This window comes from Galeopterus variegatus, unplaced genomic scaffold, assembly GCF_000696425.1.
Source record: "Galeopterus variegatus unplaced genomic scaffold, G_variegatus-3.0.2 Scaffold701, whole genome shotgun sequence".
Classification (NCBI taxonomy): Eukaryota; Metazoa; Chordata; class Mammalia; order Dermoptera; family Cynocephalidae; genus Galeopterus; species Galeopterus variegatus.
Genome location: NW_007726812.1, coordinates 268 through 20,026, shown reverse-complemented (window position 1 = coordinate 20,026; position 19,759 = coordinate 268). Strand labels below are relative to the sequence as shown.

Below are 19,759 nucleotides of genomic sequence, written 5' to 3'. Positions count from 1 at the left end.
GCACCAAAAATGAAAGAAAATGAGCAGAAACACCAGGTACCATTCAACCTTTATTAAAGGAAGAAAAACCCATGGGGCTGTGCTCAAAATGGCAGGGCCCAGGCCGGCCTGGTGACGCACTGCTACAGTGTGCCGCTTGGGAGCGTGGCGGCGCTCCCGCCGAGGGTTCGGCGGATCCCACATACGGACCGGTTCCCGCTCACTGGCTCAGCGAGGTGCGGGCGCGGCACCAAGGGTTGCGATCCCGTTGCCGATCCCGGTCCGGTGCGGGCGCGACGCTGAGGGTTGCGATCCGTTGCAGGACACGAAAAAAGACAAAAAGGGGGGAAAAAAAAAAGGCAGGGCCGCAGCTGCTAAAGGGAGTATATACGCTTATATGGGTTGGTGGGCGTGAAAAAACGCAGGTGGGGAGGGGGAGGGAGTGCTGGTTTGTGGGATCAGGTCGACGATTGGTGCTGGTATGGTGGGCAGGGGTGACGTAGTCAACATGGGAGGTACCTCCAGGTGGGAGTGGAAGGTTTTCTTTGTCTAGGAAACCAAGAGGTAGAGAGGTTCCCTACAAACTGGGGCGGAGCATCAGCCCAAACATGTTTGCATTTGATTCTGTCAGATTTCCAGGCTCGGCTGGATCTCTTTAAGGCCAGAGAACATTAGTTTGGGCACCTTGCCTAGGAAAATGCTTCTTGTGGCTCTTCCTGAATACTTAGGATAAAGGGGGCATTTCATTTTTAGGTATTTGCTTAGGTTGTTTCAGGGTAGTATTGGAGTCCTGAGAAATATGGAACAAAGGAGTAAAAGGCTAAACCAGAAAAAATGCCTGGGTAACAACTAGCAAAGACGTGGTCACGATGTCATCACTAGACTTCGCCAGATTAGACATCACTAGATTGAAAGACCTATGAGGACAGGGACTATTTCTTTTCTTTTCACTTTTTTTCCCTCCATTACTTAAAAGGCTTAGAACTGGACCTGGTAACATATGATGTGCTGAATAAAAGTTTGTAAGCTGGATTAGTAAAAGTTGGATAAAGTGATTTCTGACTCTATTCCTTAATAAGCCCTTAGCTGTCTTTTAAATTCTGCAAAATTTAGAAGGCTCTTGTCCTCCCAACCTGAGCAATCTCTTGATTTGCTAGGTTCTAGTACTTCTATTAGGTTTCCATCCTGTCATCTTTAATAGCAAATAATAGATAACTATTTCTTCTCTGACAGAATTAGTCACATATTGTTTGTTTTAGCCTCCAAATTCCTGTCTGATTCTCGTTCCTGTACTCCGGGATATAGTGAATGGAATGACTTGGGAGGTGCAAGGGTAGGTCAGGTTAGATTGTCAAGGGCCCTGCATTAAAGTTTTTAACTTGAAAACATGGAGGAACCACAAGAATGTAACAGGATCAAAATGACACTGTAGGGGGACTCTTCTTGTGGTACTATATAGATGTAAGAAGAGGAATTGCAGAGGAAAAGGTCCATTTGGATCTAGAGGAGCAGATGAAGTGTGAGAAGTTGATGGCTTGCACTAAGGATTAAGAGTAGATGTGAAAGAAAAAGGTCAGGTTTGAAAGAGTTTGAACAAAGAATCTCTAGGATTTGGTAACACTGGATATTGGAGCAAGGGGTAAGGGAGAGAACAGATTCCTTTGCCACTCAGAAGTTAGAAGAACTACCACCAAGTTAGTAGTAGTGCCTTGTACAGAAATAAAACATGTGGAAAGGGAAGGCATTTGGGAGGGAGGATGATTGTTTTAGATATGTTGTGTGAGGCAACAGCTGGACTTTTATGTAACCAATAGAGATAGATACAAGACTGTAGCTTGGCAGAAAAAATGGTTTTTTTTTTTTCCTTTGTCATTTCTTATACTTTTGTTCCACTATTTAACTAGTTTATTCTACAGCTTTCTCTTTATTTCATAGTCTATATCTTTTGAACGAAATACATCCTTCTGCCTATCAGTAATTTCCAAAAGCATCTTTATCAGTTAATATTAAATTTGGCTGGGAGTAAAAGAAAACCAAAAACAACAGTGGCTTAAATGAGTTTATTTCTCTCTAATATTAATGAAGTCTGAGCCATGTGGGCTTTCTTATGGTGGTTTGATCATCATCATCAGAGATGCTGAACATTGGGAAGGAAGAAGGATGAAATGGGCCCTCACTGTAAGTGATACTTTTTGGAATTTACAAGCATTACTTCTGCTTATGTCCAGTTGATGAGAATTTAGCCATAGCTGCACTTAGCTGCAAGGAGGGCTGGAGAATTTCTTTATTCCAGGCAGCCATGTGTACAGTTAAAAATCAGGGATTTGGGGCCGACCTCGTGGCGCACTTGGGGGAGTGCGGCGCTGGGAGCGCAGCGACGCTCCCGCCACGGGTTCGGATCCTATACAGGAATGGCCGGTGCGCTCACTGGCTGAGCGCGGTGTGGGCGACTCCACACCAAGGGTTGTGATCCCCTTACCGGTCACGAAAAAGACAAAAAATAATAATAATAAAATCAGGGATTTGCTCCTAAGGCAAAGGAAGTAAATAGGCATTGGGAAACTAGGAGGAGTCTCTTAATTTTCTGGATTAAGGACCAGACTCCAAATTCATTTGGTTTACAGAACTTGTTTCTCCAAACCTTAATTATCCTTATAATAATTTTAAAAAACATGCTAAATATGTAATTAAATATATAAATATAATTTTAAATGTGCCTTTCTGTTTTTATATTCTTTAAAATGACCCACAGGCTGATGACTAGTAACCAAAGCGTATGCTATGGAATAGACCAGCATTGATGTCAATGTCTGAAATTTGAGTACAAGATCAGTATTCATCAGCTAAGTTACAGTATGATAAAGACCATGTTCTACCTGGGTAGCTTTGGATGTAGTTTTTCTGCATGAGTTGTTCTAAATCTTATTACCTATAAACATGAGGACAGGGGTAGAATGCTTCCTGTCTAAAAGCACCAGCATTTCTACCAGGCCTGTCTTAGCAAGAATAAGAATATTTCTTGATTTTATTTACTTCTGGACTTTTCTTAGGTGTGATTTATCATTTTCTCCTCTCTGCATCACATCTAACTTTGTCCATTGTACATGCAATTTACAGTGCACTTCTGGAGAGCTGTCAACACAGTTGACCCCTCAGCATAATGTTTCTCACTTTCTTTGTCTCTCTTCACTTCGGGTAGTGTTAAAGAACTCTTTCCATTCTGAACTTCTGCTGATAAGAATTTGAGATAGTGATATGTGCTTCTTATTTGTTTAAAAGTGTGCTTGTTTATTATCCTCCTGCTTTAAAACATAATGTTCATGAGAGTATTACTATGTTTTGTTCACTGCTGAAACCCCTGTATTTAGCTGCTCAGGAAATATTTGTTGTTTAGTAAGGAATACGGGGGCCAGCCTGTGGCTCACTCAAGAGAGTGTGGTGCTGGTAACACCAAGGCCACGGGTTTGGATCCCATATAGGGATGGCCAGTTGGCTCACTGGGTGAGCGTGGTACTGACAACACCAAACCAAGGGTTGAGATCCCCTTACCGGTCATCTTTTAAAAAAATAAAATAAAAAAATAAGGAATACATATCCTGTTCTGGCTATAATGTGACTTTGGGGGATGAGAAGGTGTTAAGTAAAGGGTAAAGGCATTTTTTTTTTTTTTAATCTAGAAAACTCTAGACGTTGTTCCACAAGAAGAAATAATCAGTACACTGAATTGAAATCTTTTGAAGGGGAACTAGCTCTGTGTTGTAATGTAAATATATATGTTGACCATCTGCCTGAACCTCAAATTGGTTTACACTGCTTGATACATAGCCTTTTGATGGGACAGAACACAGAGGACTGCCTGGGAAAATCCAGACATGCAGGCTATTCTGTATAATAGAAACCTCAAGATCCTTCCTAATGCTGCTCAAAGCTCTCCCTTTTTTAGTGTATTTTTTTCTCAGTTTTTCTTATGAAGAGGAGAAATTTTCAATTATATGATCATTTAACATCTCGGTAATTTTGATAGCCTTCAAACTAGAAGAGGTGCCTTTTAATACACTGGATGGTGTGTGTTAGGTCTGACGGTGTTTAAAGGCATCCAAGGGTTAAGTCTGTGATAGATTGCCAAGATATACAGGTCTGATGAGGAGGATTTCTTGATGGCTATGGGCTGTACTTTCCTAGCACTTGGAAGAAACTCCATCCAGGACATTGTTAGTGAACTCTTGGCTTTGTCTTCTCCCAGAGTTCTGGATTACCACAGATTTCTGCTTTGAGCAGTGATCATTCCCTCACGCTCTATACATACCTGCTGCAATAGCCACCACAGTATAGCTCAGTAAATGCTGCTTTCTAAATATGGACTAATTTACCTTTAGCATGCCTTAAATGTGAAAAGCCACATTTTTATCAGGGGTTAAAGTTTGATAATTCTGTATGTTATTTTGCATGTGAGAATGAGTAGACCAAAAAGGATTGGAGACCTGACCTCTTGTCCCAATGGACCTTTTCTGACTTGAACCATTTATTCTTTTTGTAGCTTCTAAGTGGCATTGGGTTTATAGCTTTTTGCCTAAGAAAAGAATGTTGGATTGTTATCTTCCTAAAATGTAGGAAAGTGTGCATTTAGAAGTTTGTATTTTATCTTTTCAGGGCACTGTTTCTGCTGAAAGTAAGTCAGCAGGATGCTCTGAATGTCTGAGCAAGGACATTGAAGCCAGAGGGGCTAATTAGAGACACCTTTAAAGAATGCTAAAATTCTTGAGTGGGAGCTAGTCAATAAAGGGCCAGTAGAAATAACGTCTCTTTTCAGTGGTGAGACCTGAAAAACAGTTGCTGGTTTTTGGGGGATGCATGGGGAACACTGTGCTGCCCTCATGGTGGGCTCAGTAGTGTGGCCTGTCTCAGTGTCTTAGGACTTGTGGGCCTTAGACTGCTCTCTTGACTGCTCCCCCACCAGCTGAGAGGGCAGTGTCTCCTTGCCCCTCAACCTTAAATTGGGTCTTGAAGTGGGGATCTATTTGTCATCTTTTAAAAAAATAAAATAAAAAAATAAGGAATACATATCCTGTTCTGGCTATAATGTGACTTTGGGGGATGAGAAGGTGTTAAGTAAAGGGTAAAGGCATTTTTTTTTTTTTAATCTAGAAAACTCTAGACGTTGTTCCACAAGAAGAAATAATCAGTACACTGAATTGAAATCTTTTGGAGGGGAACTAGCTCTGTGTTGTAATGTAAATATATATGTTGACCATCTGCCTGAACCTCAAATTGGTTTACACTGCTTGATACATAGCCTTTTGATGGGACAGAACACAGAGGACTGCCTGGGAAAATCCAGACATGCAGGCTATTCTGTATAATAGAAACCTCAAGATCCTTCCTAATGCTGCTCAAAGCTCTCCCTTTTTTAGTGTATTTTTTTCTCAGTTTTTCTTATGAAGAGGAGAAATTTTCAATTATATGATCATTTAACATCTCGGTAATTTTGATAGCCTTCAAACTAGAAGAGGTGCCTTTTAATACACTGGATGGTGTGTGTTAGGTCTGACGGTGTTTAAAGGCATCCAAGGGTTAAGTCTGTGATAGATTGCCAAGATATACAGGTCTGATGAGGAGGATTTCTTGATGGCTATGGGCTGTACTTTCCTAGCACTTGGAAGAAACTCCATCCAGGACATTGTTAGTGAACTCTTGGCTTTGTCTTCTCCCAGAGTTCTGGATTACCACAGATTTCTGCTTTGAGCAGTGATCATTCCCTCACGCTCTATACATACCTGCTGCAATAGCCACCACAGTATAGCTCAGTAAATGCTGCTTTCTAAATATGGACTAATTTACCTTTAGCATGCCTTAAATGTGAAAAGCCACATTTTTATCAGGGGTTAAAGTTTGATAATTCTGTATGTTATTTTGCATGTGAGAATGAGTAGACCAAAAAGGATTGGAGACCTGACCTCTTGTCCCAATGGACCTTTTCTGACTTGAACCATTTATTCTTTTTGTAGCTTCTAAGTGGCATTGGGTTTATAGCTTTTTGCCTAAGAAAAGAATGTTGGATTGTTATCTTCCTAAAATGTAGGAAAGTGTGCATTTAGAAGTTTGTATTTTATCTTTTCAGGGCACTGTTTCTGCTGAAAGTAAGTCAGCAGGATGCTCTGAATGTCTGAGCAAGGACATTGAAGCCAGAGGGGCTAATTAGAGACACCTTTAAAGAATGCTAAAATTCTTGAGTGGGAGCTAGTCAATAAAGGGCCAGTAGAAATAACGTCTCTTTTCAGTGGTGAGACCTGAAAAACAGTTGCTGGTTTTTGGGGGATGCATGGGGAACACTGTGCTGCCCTCATGGTGGGCTCAGTAGTGTGGCCTGTCTCAGTGTCTTAGGACTTGTGGGCCTTAGACTGCTCTCTTGACTGCTCCCCCACCAGCTGAGAGGGCAGTGTCTCCTTGCCCCTCAACCTTAAATTGGGTCTTGACTCTGTTCAGTCTTCATTCATTTAACAAGAGCTTATTAAGCTCCTTTTCTTGGTAAAGTACCTGGTAAAATACTGTGTTTGGTGCTGGTAATAAAAGATCAGCAAGATTTAGCCTGGACTGTAAGATCTGGACCAGCAATTTGGCAACTAACGCAAAGTGCTACCATAAAGATACAGGTTCTGATGTATAGTGACCATTTCCTATGAAAGCTTAGTCTTTCAGGAGATTGAAATGGATTATGAAATGTTCCAACCGGCAAGTAAGCAAGGTGAAATGAGTGGATATATGACCCTGTCTGATTTCACCTGCCGATGTTAGTCCTTTTTCAGTGCTTAAAGCTTGAAATAATCAGCAGTTATTAAACCCTCAATATGTTCCATGTTACTAAGTTCTTTACGTGTATTAATTTACTTAATCTTCACAACTACCCTTTGAATTAGCTACTATTAACCCCATTTTACAGATGAGGAAACTAAAGCACAAAGAAGCTAAGGACTTTTCTGAAGGCACAGAATGGAGGCAGATTTCAAATTTAGGGAAGCTGGTCCAGAGTCCATGCTCTTAAGTGATGTGATGTACTGTCTCTGGATTTGGAAAGGTGCTATCTTGACCAACCTCCTTGATGGGTAGAGCTTGACAGAATGGTGCTCCCCTGATCCTCCCAGCCCTGTAGAGTTTGTCTCTTTTCTGATTGGCCCCTAAGACCCGATTGCCTATCCCTAATACTGAGCAGGAATTGGTGAATGAGACAGAAGATCCTTTCTCTACAGGCTCATATGTGAGTCCAGCTCTGCTCTTTACCACCTGGGTGACCCCGCCTCTCGGAGCATGTTTTCTCATCTGTAAAGTAGAAATAATTTTACTTCATGGGATCATTTAAAGGATTAAATAAAACAATGTACTTAGTGGTTTCTGGCTTTGAGTAAGTGTTTAATAAATTTTAGCAATTTATTATTATTATTATTATTATCATCATTTAACCTTGAGAACAAGCCAGGAAACGTTTTCTCAGAGACCAGATCCTAAGACCTAGGTAGGCAGGCAGTTTTCCTTTGGTTTTCACAAGACAATAATTTTATTCTCTGTATTTCTCATGACTCTCTTGGTGTGAAAAGCAGAGAGGTAAAGCATTATTTGGCAGATGTATGGATTCAATCAAGAAACTGAGGTCCAGGGCCGGCCCGGTGGCGCACTGGATAGTGCGCCGCTTGGGAAGCGCAGCGGCGCTCCCGCCCGAGGGTTCGGATCACACGCACCCAAAAAAAGCTAGTAGGGAAACTTGCCAGAATTTGAACCCAGATCTGCCAAAACTCCAAAGTCAGACCATAATTGTGTCTCCCAGTGTGTAAATATCTATCAAATACTTTGTGCACATGTGTGAACATGCCAAACTTTGAATGATTTAAGTATAACCTGTATTTTAATACTTAGGACAGCATCATAAAATTAATTTCTAAATGAATATTGAAATTTATCCAGTTTCTATGTTTAGCAATTGGTGTTAATTTACCTCTCATAAGTGCTAGAAAGGTTCTACAATACCTCCTCCAGCCCTTTTATACTATTCAAGCTTTTTATTAGCCCTAATGTTGATTGCCTTCCCAGGGCATCTACTAGTTTGAGTATAATTTGTCTAATTAAATTTAAAGAAGAGATGTTTCAGGGAGCACCATTTCATCATTTCCTCTTAAACTCTATGCTGTGGACTTTAATGAGGACCTAAACCCCATCTTAACCCAGCCTTAGTTTCAGCACAGATGAGCTGTGCTTGTTAAGACAGTCTTCAGTTGTCATTGCAAAGAAATGACTTGTATAACTCAGAGCCCTGTCTGAGGAGACACAGAAGACCCTAGAGAGCAGAGAATGAACACAGCGCAGGGGCTAGTCCCAGAGTTGCATCCTCGGTTAGTTCACATACAAGTATGGGCAGTAGGCAGAGATTTTTTTTTTTTTCCCTCTGCTCCAACATATGTCTGCTGGCTAGTGTGTATTAAACAAAACTTATTTTTTCTTAAAGTGAAGTAGAATTTGTGACTTGTCCAAAATGGAGAGGCAAGGGAGCTCTGTAACTACAGGCTTGTTGAGCCTGGGCCTTTTCCCACTTGTTCCTGTGCCAGACTTTCCCCAAAGCGTATTTGCCAGCGGTTGCTCCTCAGATCTCAGGGCTTGGCTCACTCTGTGGGCTCCAAGCCAGAGTGATGCTGCGCCGCCACCACTGCCACCGCCACCACTACCACCAGCCATTCACAGTTTCCTGCTATAAAGGCGTAAACTGCTGTGAAGCTTTTACCTTCCTTGTTTCTTACTGTCTTTGGTGTTGTACTTCTTTCCCCTGGTGCTTTTGCCATGCAGCCAGTGTTCCAAAAAAAAATTCAGGCACCAAAGTTATAGCCCTTGCTACCTCTTCAAAGAAATGTGAGTTAGCCATGGAAAAGAAATAATTGAAGGGCCTCCTATGCCTTTGCTGTAGAAGTAAGAGTTTGCTTCTTGATAATGTGCTAGCTCCCAAGCCAGATAGGGAACTTGCTTGGACTCATAGAGTGTACTACATGACCTCTGGAGGAGTAGACTGGACCTAGCCTACCCAAGGACAGTACCCCAAGCTACAGAAGCCAAGGCTGAAGACCGATTTCACCTTTTCCTAAGCTTAAGCTTGCTCTGCCACACTGCCCCCAGCCTGTGGCTTAAAATAGCTGTTTCTTTTTGCCAATGAATAAGCTCACTCTTTGTAAAATGCTTCAGCTTTTGGGGACTGGAAAGGCTCACTGTGTCTTCCTGTCTCTCTCTGTTTCTCCGAGGGTTGATGTTGATGGCTTCTGTCTTTGTCTTCACAGGGAACTCTAATGATCCATGACAAAGAGGTCACTCTTGAGTATGTACCAAGCCTGGATATTTGGTCCTGCAAACGAGTAAGTACCAAGAATTACTTTCTTTCTTTTTTTTTTCCTTTTTGTCTTTTTTTTGTGACCAGTAACGGGATCGCAACCCTCAGTGTCGCGCCCGTACCACGACCGGCAACGGGATCACAACCCTCGGTGTCGCGCCCGCACTGCACTCAACCAGTGAGCGGACCGGTCTCTATATGGGATCCGAACCCTCGGCGGGAGCGCCGCCGCACTCCCAAGTGCCGCACTCTACCGAGTGCACCACCGGGCCGGCCCAAGAATTACTTTCTTTAGAAGTAAGCATCTATCATTATAGCCCCCAGTGTCTTCCGGAATCCTGCCTGGTAGCTTGCATTGCCAAGGACAAAGCTCTTCTTCCCGTGTTCACTTAAGATGAATTGGAGATCAGGGCAAGGTCATCCATAATTTCTGCTTCCCAGCCGCTGCATGTGGCTATAGAGGATTCTGGATCTATAATTGGAGTCTCTTTCCCAAAGGCTTATTCCATGCTTTCTGTTGATTATGAAAAGAACAATAGTCCCTTGACTTTTAACCTCTTCTCAGTCACAGGGAATTAGTGTTTGGAAAGGTGGATTTGGAGAGGCTGATTCTGTGGGAGTTATATATTTTTTGGATATTCTGGGGTTTCCAGGGGTACAGAACTTCAGGCACCATAGCATTTTACATCTGTTAAACTCTATATACCTTTAGAATGGCATATTTAAAAATTTTAGAGTAAATAATTTATTAGAGGACCAGTTTGATTACAATGAGCATGAGAATATTATTTTAGTTTTCATTGCTACTACTTAGCTTCAAAAATAATTACAAAAAATGTATAAAGTTTCTGAACTATGATTCATTAAAGTATTACAGAATTTGACAATTCAGTAAAAACTTTAACTTGACATTTCTGTTAGTCTCTGTGAAATATAACTTGAATAGCTGTGATCATCATTAGCCAAAGCACTCATATTTTGTCGACATACTGTCTTAAGATATCATTTTAAGAAAACACTTAACGTTTTTTATTATGGTAAAATACAGATAACATTAAATTTACCATTTTAACCATTTTAAAGCATATAATTCATTGGCATTAAGTACCTTCACTGTGTTGTGCAACCATCAACACTAGCTACTTCCAAAACTTTTTTATTTTGGGGGGCTGGCCTGTGGCTCACTTGGGAGTGTGGTGCTGACAACACCAAGTCAAGGGTTAAGATCTCCCTACGGTCATCTTTTGGGGAAAAAAAAAAAAAAACTTTTTTATTTTTTGGTGGCTGGCCAGTACTGGGATTTGAATCCCTGACCTTGGTGTTACAACACTGTTATATCCATTGAGATAACTTGCCAACCCAGTTCCAGAACTTTTTAATCACCCTAAAAGGAATCCCTGTCACTTTCCATTTCCATTTCCCCTAGTCCCTGGCAGCCACTAATCTGCTTTCTGTCTCTATGAATTTGCCTGTTCTGGACATTTCATATGAATGGAATCATAAAATATGTAGCCTTTTTTGTCTACTTTCTTTCACCTAACATGTTTTCAAGGTTCATACATGTTGTAGCATTTATCAGTACTTCATTCCCTTTTATGGCTGAATAATATGTGAATATATACCACATTTTGTTTATCTATTTATCAGTTGATAGACATTTGCGTTGTTTCTACCTCTTGATTATTATGAATAATAGAACATTCATGTACTAGTTTTTGTTTGAACACCTGTTTTCAATTCTTTTGGATATGTACCCAGGAATGGAATTGCTCGGTCATAGGTACTTTATGGTTAACTCTTTGAGGAACCACCAAACTGTTTTCCACAGACTGCAGCTGCACCATTTTATATTCCCACCAGAAATGTATAAAGGTTCCAGTTTCTCCATATCCTCAATAACATTTATTTTTCCATTTTTTTTGGTAATAACCATCCTAGTGAGTATGAAACATTATCTCATCCTGGTTTTTATTTGCATTTCCCTAATGACTAATGACTCTGAGCATCTTTTCATGTGTTTTTTGGCCATTTGTATATCTTTTTTGGAGAAATGTTTAGTCAAGTCTTTGCCCTTTTTTCTTTTTCTTTTTTTTTTTGGCAGCTGACCAGTCTGGGAATCCGAACCCTTGACCATGGTGTTATCAGCACCATGGTCTCCCAAGTGAACTAACTGGCCAGCCCCCCACCTTTGCCCTTTTAAATCAGGTTGCATGTCTTTTTATTGTTGAGTTATAATTGTTCTTTATATATTCTGGATACTAATCCCTTATCAGATGCATGATTTGCAAATATTTTCTCCTGTGTGTTATCTTTCAGTTTCTTGATAGCATCTTTGGTGCATAAAAGTTTTAATTTTGATGAAATCCAGTTTATCTTTTTTCTTTTGTTGCTTGTCTTTTGGTGTCACATCTAAGAAACCACTGCGAAATCCAAGGTCATGAAGATTCACCCCTGTGTTTTCTTCTAATAGTTCATCTCTTTCATTTAGGTCTTTGATCTATTTTGAGTTCATTTTTTTTTATATGGTGTATGGTAAAGGTCCAACTCCATTCTTTGGTATTTGGATATTCAATTTTCCTAGCACCATTTGTTGAAGAAATGATTCTTTCCCCTTGAGTGGTCTTGGCACCCTTATCAGAAATCAATTGATTATAGATCTATACGTTTATTCCTAGATTTTCAATTTTATTTTTTTGTTCCATATGTTTATCCTTATGCCAGTACCATGCTGTTTTGATGACTGTAACTCTGTCGTAAGATTTGAAATTGGGAAGTGTGAGCCCTCCAACTTTGTTCTTCTTTTTCAAGATTGTTTTGGCTATTCAGGGTCCCTTGCAATTCTACATAAATTTTAAGATCAGCTTTTCCATTTTTGCAAAAAAGGCCATTGGGATTTTGATAACATTGAACATTTTCATAGTGATTGCCTCTATGTTGTGGGATTATGGGTGATTCCCCCCTCTGCTCAACATGAAAATACCACAAAATTTTGTGGAAAAATACAATTGAAAGATAATACAAATCTTTCCAGGCCTTTTTTTTTTTCCCCCCCAGTGATGTAAGTTCAGGGGCTTTGTGGTTGGGCATTGTACTTGACTTTTTGTCACAGGTTCAGACAAAAAGAAAACGTTCACATTGTAAAGTGTCTCTTCTCTTGTTCTGGGCTACTGCATCCCTTTCCTTTTAACATCCTTCAGATAGCTGCCAGAGCTACTACCTGTCTGTCTTCCTTCTCCTTCCTTGTTCCTCATTATTAGTGTTTGAGAAAGGAGTTGAAAATTGAATTCTTCTCAATTTCAGCTAAGTGTGAATGGGGGTCTCATAACAGTCCAGGACCAAGTTTTGGGTGTAGACTGTAAATGGCAGTGGCTTTGTCAGCTATATGGGATCCGAACCCGTGGCCTTGGTGTTTTCAGCACCACACTCTCCCAAGTGAGCCACAGGCTGGCCCCCTAAATGGCAGTGGCTTTGGAGCAATAGTATCCTATCAGTCATTTAACAGTTAAGTTTTCTAAGTTGTTTATTTCCTATAGAAATCCTTGTCCAGGGCAAAGGCATTTTGGGCTGTTCCAAAGTCCAGATGCCCTGTTAGAACATTGCTGTCAGGGCCGAGCCCGTGGCGCACTCGGGAGAGTGTGGCGCTGGGAGCGCAGCAGCGTTCCTGCCGCAGGTTCGGCTCCTATATAGGGATGGCCGCCGGTGCACTCACTGGCTGAGCGCAGTGTGGCTGGTCTCAAAAAAAAAAAAGAACATTGCTGTCAAACAGCAGCTCATCAGATCCTGTCTGCCAAGGGCCAGCCCGTGGCTCACTTGGGAGAGTTTGGTGCTGATAACACCAAGGCCATGGGTTTGGATCCCTATATAGGGATGGCTGGTTAGCTCACTTGGGAGAGCGGGGTGCTGACAACACCAAAACAAGGGTTAAGATCCCCTTACCAGCTTTAAAAAAAAAAAAAAAAAGAACATTGCTGTCAAACTGCAGCTCATCAGATCCTGTCTGCCAAGGGCCAGCCCGTGGCTCACTTGGGAGAGTTTGGTGCTGATAACACCAAGGCCATGGGTTTGGATCCCTATATAGGGATGGCTGGTTAGCTCACTTGGGAGAGCGGGGTGCTGACAACACCAAAACAAGGGTTAAGATCCCCTTACCAGCTTTAAAAAAAAAAAAAAAAAGATCCTGTCTTCCAACACTGATGAGTGAGAGGACATCAGATTCTTTAGGCTTTGAGGGAATTTGATATATGGCTTGTCTCTTTCATTTTTGGCAGGTGTTACTGTGTTGGATATATATAAGGATTTTAAAAACCCATGAAATTGAATTCTTTCCTTTTTCCTTTTCCTTGCAGTGTAAGGCCAACACAGGTGGGCACCGACCTTCATGTTCATTCTGCAAATGCCCAAGGGAAGGTAATGTTGGAAGTGGTGGTAGTACTTTATCTTGTGTACTGAGCAAAACGAATTTCATGCTTTCTTTGACTTTAATAAATTGTCATCCCTAAATACAAGATGATCTGTAAAGCTTTTAAAAGTGCAGTTTGATGTCTTAACTTCATGTGACCTGTTAGTAAACAGTCTTGGATCTCAGATTTTTACCACAGGAAAGAGATGGGGTTGCAGGCTCCTCAGGCTGAAGTGGCTAAGTGGGCAGGTCACTAGAGACCAGTAGTATTGTTATTGAGAATGTGTTTAAACATGGTGCTGATAACACCAAAGTCATGGGTTCAGATCTCCACACCGGCTAGCCATCAAAAAAATAAATAAATAAAATAAAGTAGAATATGTTTAATGACATTAGGTTGAGAGAGTGTGTAAGGCATCAGTCTGTGTGACAATCCCCCCCTCCGCCACACACATACACTTCTTTGAAGTTATTGGGAATCATTCACTATATTGTTTTCTCATTTACACTCTTTGTAAGTATTTCAGGATCTTCAACAGAAAAACATTTGTTAAAAAGTAGTAAAAAGTTTAAACAAGAAAAAATAATCAGCATTGGGGAATACATTGTTATTATTATAGAAGAACAAACCTACCAGCTTCTCAAGTACTTAACTTTAAAGTAAATTTCTTCAGAGAACCTTTAGGTAGAAAACCTTGAAGAGTCTGTCAAAGGCATCTGTAACAACAGTCCTGTAGCAGTGATTATTATATGCCTGTTTCTGATATTATCCCTTTAAGGAAAGCCAGGACATGACCATAAAATACAGCTCAGTGCAGGGGTTTAGGTAGCCTTCTGAAGGACCTGTTTGTGCTAAGGTTAGAATTTAGTATACCAACAAAGATTTTCATCACTGGGCTTTTGGCCTGTACTGGAGATTGTCCTCTCTAGTGAGGACTGAAAATCAGGTGTTCTGAAAATCTTAGAGGGAATGCTCTGAATGCTGTAGAGACCAAACCAATACATATTGGGGAGAAAACAACTGAGATTTTTAGCATGTTGATTGGGCGATTTTGTGCTTTTTCCCTCAAGAATTATTCCTCAAGATATTCTAACAAATGAATAGTTAGTTTATGGGGGGGGGGGAACCTTAGGCACCATGTCACTAAGATGGCTGAGACAACTTTAGCCAGGAAGCATATACAGCAGATATTCACTAGTCACCTGTCACTTCTATTAAGTAATCTCTGTATTGCTCCCATAGAATTTCTCTTTTTGAGCCACATGGCTTCTAGTGAACCCAATTAATTAATTTCAAAAATATGCCCCTAATTAACTAGACAAATTATCCTGCTATAGAAAGAGATTTGAAATTAATCATTTATTGTTTGAAGAACACTTGCCCATTATCATTATTTGCTGTAAATGAGCCTTGTGCAGGTAGGTCTATTCCTAGCCTTCCCAGAGAAGAGAGGCCTGTGGTCTTACAGAATTTGAGATAGCTATTTTAATATTATAACGCTGGAAGAAGCAAGGCTCCTAGACATATGTTTGGGACACATGTTTCTACCAAACCTCTAACAAGAGCCATATATTTGCTAATTTTGTTCCCAAATCTATTCTTATCATTGGTTATAATAGTCAAGTCCAGGGTGTCATGAAGGATTTGCTGTATTTAAATGTTTGTTACATGACAGAAAGCTATAAGATTAAAAATTTTAAATGCTTGGATAGTTTCTTCTGTGAACTATTTAATGTGCTGTCTCATTAGTCTTGCTTAAAGTCTTTTGCCAGGAACTGTCAGAGGACTTTTTGTAGGTATTTCTTACACAATATGTACATGACAGAAAGCTATAAGATTAAAAATTTTAAATGCTTGGATAGTTTCTTCTGTGAACTATTTAATGTGCTGTCTCATTATTCTGCTTAAAGTCTTTTGCCAGGAACTGTCAGAGGACTTTTTGTAGGTATTTCTTACACAATATTAAAAACATTCATTCTAGTATGAGTATTTGGTGGCAAATAAGGAAGAATCACTTTAGCAGTGTTTTTGATAAAGCTTTCTAGGGATTCTCTGTTTCTGTTCCCTTAGTGACAGAGGCCAAGCAAGAATTAATAACCTACCCTCAGCCTCAGAAAATATCCATACTGGCACCATCAGAAAAACAACCCAACCAGCCCCCAAGGCCAGGTGATAAGGAACCTGAGCCCAGGAAGCGTGAAGAAGGACAAGAACCACGCTTGGGACATCAAAAGAGAGAATCAGAAAGGTACCTGCCTTCTTCTCGAAGGGAAGGACTCACTTTTCGAAGAGATCGAGAGAAGGAGCCATGGTCTGGAGAGACACGCCAAGATGGGGAGAGCAAAAGTAAGTGGTTTGTCAGGTTATACAACAGACTGTGCCCACCACAGATGAGCATAGGTGTCCCATGCTGTGGCTAAGAGGCAGCTGTTTCCCCATAACCTAGTAGAACTGTACACAGCCTGATTACAGAGGCCATTGCTTCCTGTGGGCCTTGATGTACTAGTTAAAGGAATCTACATCATCCATATAATGAATTGTTATACAAATGCAGTAAGGCATGATTTTAGATTTCTAAGTATTGGTGAAGAAAATTATGAAGTATTTGTCTAGCGTTTCTTTATAGAACCAGTCTGCTAGAGCAGAGTAGCATCTGCAATAAAAATGACAGTCAGGCTCTTGGGAATTCAAAAATTCATTTTTCTCTCTTTCCTTGCACCTCTCCCATTTGTGCTTGGTTCATTCAGCAATCATGCTGAAACGCATCTATCGTTCCACTCCCCCTGAGGTGATCGTGGAAGTGCTGGAGCCCTATGTCCACCTTACTACTGCCAACGTCCGTATCATCAAGAACAGAACTGGCCCTATGGGCCACACCTATGGCTTTATTGACCTCGACTCCCATGCAGTGAGTTTCCCCCACCTTGGAATGGGCTAGGGACTCATGTCTAAAGAACCTTCAAGAAGGTTTGAGGGACTTGTTTATCATTTGAATATTCATGTACTACCTGGTATCATAACCCATCTTGTTCACTCCTTTGGGTTTAATATTCATTCAGGTGAACTGACTGCCCTTGAAAGTTAGAACTGGGAGGTTTTCCAGATCCATTTTTGTCTTGTGGCATTTATAATTTCCAACTTACACACTTGAGAAGAATCTGAATATTGAAACCTTTAGATTTTAGTGAATTTTCTAATTTCTTAGACTTGTTTTGCCCAACCACAGATGGTTTCATATTTGATGATTACAGGACAATTCCCTCTTATTCCTCAAAGTATTTAATAGATTCTTATGGCTTAAATTTTGTCTTGGCCCTTTTCTATGGAAATAACAGATGGTTTCATATTTGATGATTACAGGACAATTCCCTCTTATTCTTCAAAGTATTTAATAGATTCTTATGGCTTAAATTTTGTCTTGGCCCTTTTCTATGGAAATAATCTGAAGATAGTAATGACAATCATTGGTATGAAATTTCATGCCCAAAAATACATGGGACTTGGTAAACTGTGTCTGTTGTGATGACAGTTCAGCCTAAAAGAAGAGTATTTGAATTTCTGAAATTTATACTGGAAACTGATGGACTTATCACTGTGCTGATTAGTCTTTCATTAAGAACTGCCAGTTTTTACCAGTGTGCTCTTACTGTTAAAATTATGACTAGAATATAATGTTTAGTAAATTTCTTTTTAGAATAAAAATCCATGATCAGTTCTCTTTCAAAGGACATGAACTTTTCTCTCTTTGGGTTCAAATGTGTCTTTGGTTTCCTAGGAAGCTCTTCGTGTAGTGAAGATCTTGCAGAACCTTGATCCACCATTTAGCATTGAGGGGAAGATGGTAGCTGTAAACCTGGCCACTGGAAAACGAAGGTAAGACACAGGGGTGAGTATCCCTGTCCTGCCCCACTTAAGTTTTTGGGAGGAAACTATTCTTTCTGGCAGGAGAGACAGATAGTAAGGCACAATGTCTTCCTGGCATGAGCTGCTTCCAATACGTGCTTATACGGTTTCTTTTTTTGAAGCCTGCCTTGTTCCAACTGTAGAATAGTTTTCTTTCTTAAATAGTAGTACTAGGTACTTTAGTCATTTCTCTTTTGATGGCCTGATATCTTTGGTTCCAAAAATGATGGTACAGTTTGGATATGCAGAAAAATCTCAATGCTTCCCTGCCCCTTGAAGTCCAAAGAAAATGTTGTCCTGACTTCCCACTAGCACTGGGAAATTTAATTCCTCTATTTCTTCACTCATCTTGACCCAGGAGTGGTAACTGGGAAGCAGCTGAATCAAAGAGACAGGCTTATGGAGATGGAGCAGATCTTTCTCTAGCACCCCCTACTCAATCACTGCTTTACTGCAGCAGATGACTTTGTAGGAGTCCTACAGCTCCTCCCCTTCAGGAGTTTCTGGACCACCCAGCCTGCCTGCTGCCTGGGTTGATTCCTTCCCCTGCAAAATGGGGAAGAGAGAGTTTTGCAGTGACTCTGTAGGATTAGGCACTCCTTAAGTGCCATTTGGTAGCAAGCTCATGACGTGTTGTGTTGTTTGTTGCAGAAATGATTCTGGGGACCACTCTGACCATATGCATTACTATCAGGTAGGCTTTAACAGGTGGAAGTGCTCTGTTAAAATCTTCAGATGACTGAAAGGGTGATCTTGAATTTTTTCCAGTGGGTGACCATTAAGATTAAATGGCTGTTGGATAGTTCTATGATTTTAACTTGCCTTTCCATTATAGGGTAAAAAATATTTCCGAGATAGGAGGGGAGGTAGCAGAAATTCCGACTGGTCTTCAGATACAAATCGACAAGGACAACAGTGTAAGTGAGCTTTTTAAATTTCTATTCTTTTTTGTTTGACTTGCTACTTATTACTTGAAATCTATGTGGTCGCAAAGTTGGTAACAGATACTGTTGACTGGGGTCAACATCCAGAAAGAGCACCATCTACATGTTCTGCACCTCTTTGGGTTGGCCACCCCAATTCTTGAGTTGTTCTTGTTGAGTTTCCAGTAAGGGCTTCATTGGACAGGGATTAAAATTGGCTCTGGTTTTATCCCCTCTAGCATCATCTGACTGCTACATATATGATTCCGCTACTGGCTACTATTATGACCCCTTGGCGGGAACTTATTATGACCCCAATACCCAGGTGAGTTTTTGGGTCTGTTTACTCTGTCAGTGGTCCTTTTGAGAAAAGTACCCATAATTTATTACTTTGAGCATTTTATTCCCTGGATTCTCTGGATTTTCATTGCATGAAAAGTGGAAAGGTTTAAATCAATGGAAAATGAGCTATTGTCTATATAGAAAGTCAGTGCCTTGTGGCATTACAGGTAAGAATAGTGCTCCTCTTGGTAAAATGGACAGTGGGTGGTTTGGATGTGTCCTAGCCCCTGCATTGACTCAGGTTTGTGAGTAAAAGAGCTGTTATTTCCTCTGGAAGGGGAATTGTGCTCCTTAGAACTGAAATTGCTGAGAAAGTGAAACATTCTTTAGTCTTAACTGTTTTCAACTGTATCACAGCAAGAAGTCTATGTGCCCCAGGACCCTGGGTCACCTAAGGAAGAAGAGAGCAAGGAAAAGAAACCCACCAGTCAAGGAAAGTCAAGTAGCAAGAAGGAACTATCTAAAAAAGATGGCAAGGAGAAAAAAGACAGAGTAACAAGGGTAAGAGGACTTGTGAGTCTGCTGACTTTTACCACATAGTTACAGATTAAAATACAGGAGTCATAGACATAGGAGATCCAGGTTTAAGGTGTAAAGTTACTTTAAAAATACTCTAATTACCTGGTGTAGGCAGTCCCCTTGCCTCTTACAGCCCCATGGTAACTCTCCCTTTTACAAGTGGGAAACTAAGGATGGCAGAACAAAGTGACTCAGCTCAAATCTGAACGCCTCGGCTCCACACATTTTCACTTTTCTGCATTCCATTTTTAGTGCTTGGCTCTGTATACACATTTCTCTGGGTGTAATTGTAGCAGGGGAAACATTTTGTATTCTTTATTCACTTTCTGTTTTAT

General features: G+C 40.6%; 1 protein-coding gene across 1 annotated transcript in view; it reads left to right on the top strand.

The window, feature by feature from the left end:
• The window catches only part of RBM6 (RNA binding motif protein 6), a gene marked incomplete at its 3' end in the record, with an annotated part of 98,596 nt that extends 79,190 nt beyond the window's left edge, over positions 1-19,406 (top strand). Inside the window, exons 7-15 of the mRNA XM_008571539.1 lie at positions 9,288-9,362; positions 13,684-13,699; positions 15,808-16,083; positions 16,485-16,645; positions 17,513-17,610; positions 18,292-18,334; positions 18,476-18,557; positions 18,803-18,888; positions 19,263-19,406. Of these exons, the coding sequence (XP_008569761.1) occupies positions 9,288-9,362; positions 13,684-13,699; positions 15,808-16,083; positions 16,485-16,645; positions 17,513-17,610; positions 18,292-18,334; positions 18,476-18,557; positions 18,803-18,888; positions 19,263-19,406 (981 nt within the window). The remainder of the gene's footprint in view (positions 1-9,287; positions 9,363-13,683; positions 13,700-15,807; positions 16,084-16,484; positions 16,646-17,512; positions 17,611-18,291; positions 18,335-18,475; positions 18,558-18,802; positions 18,889-19,262) is intronic.
• Between the last annotated feature and the right edge of the window lie 353 nt (positions 19,407-19,759).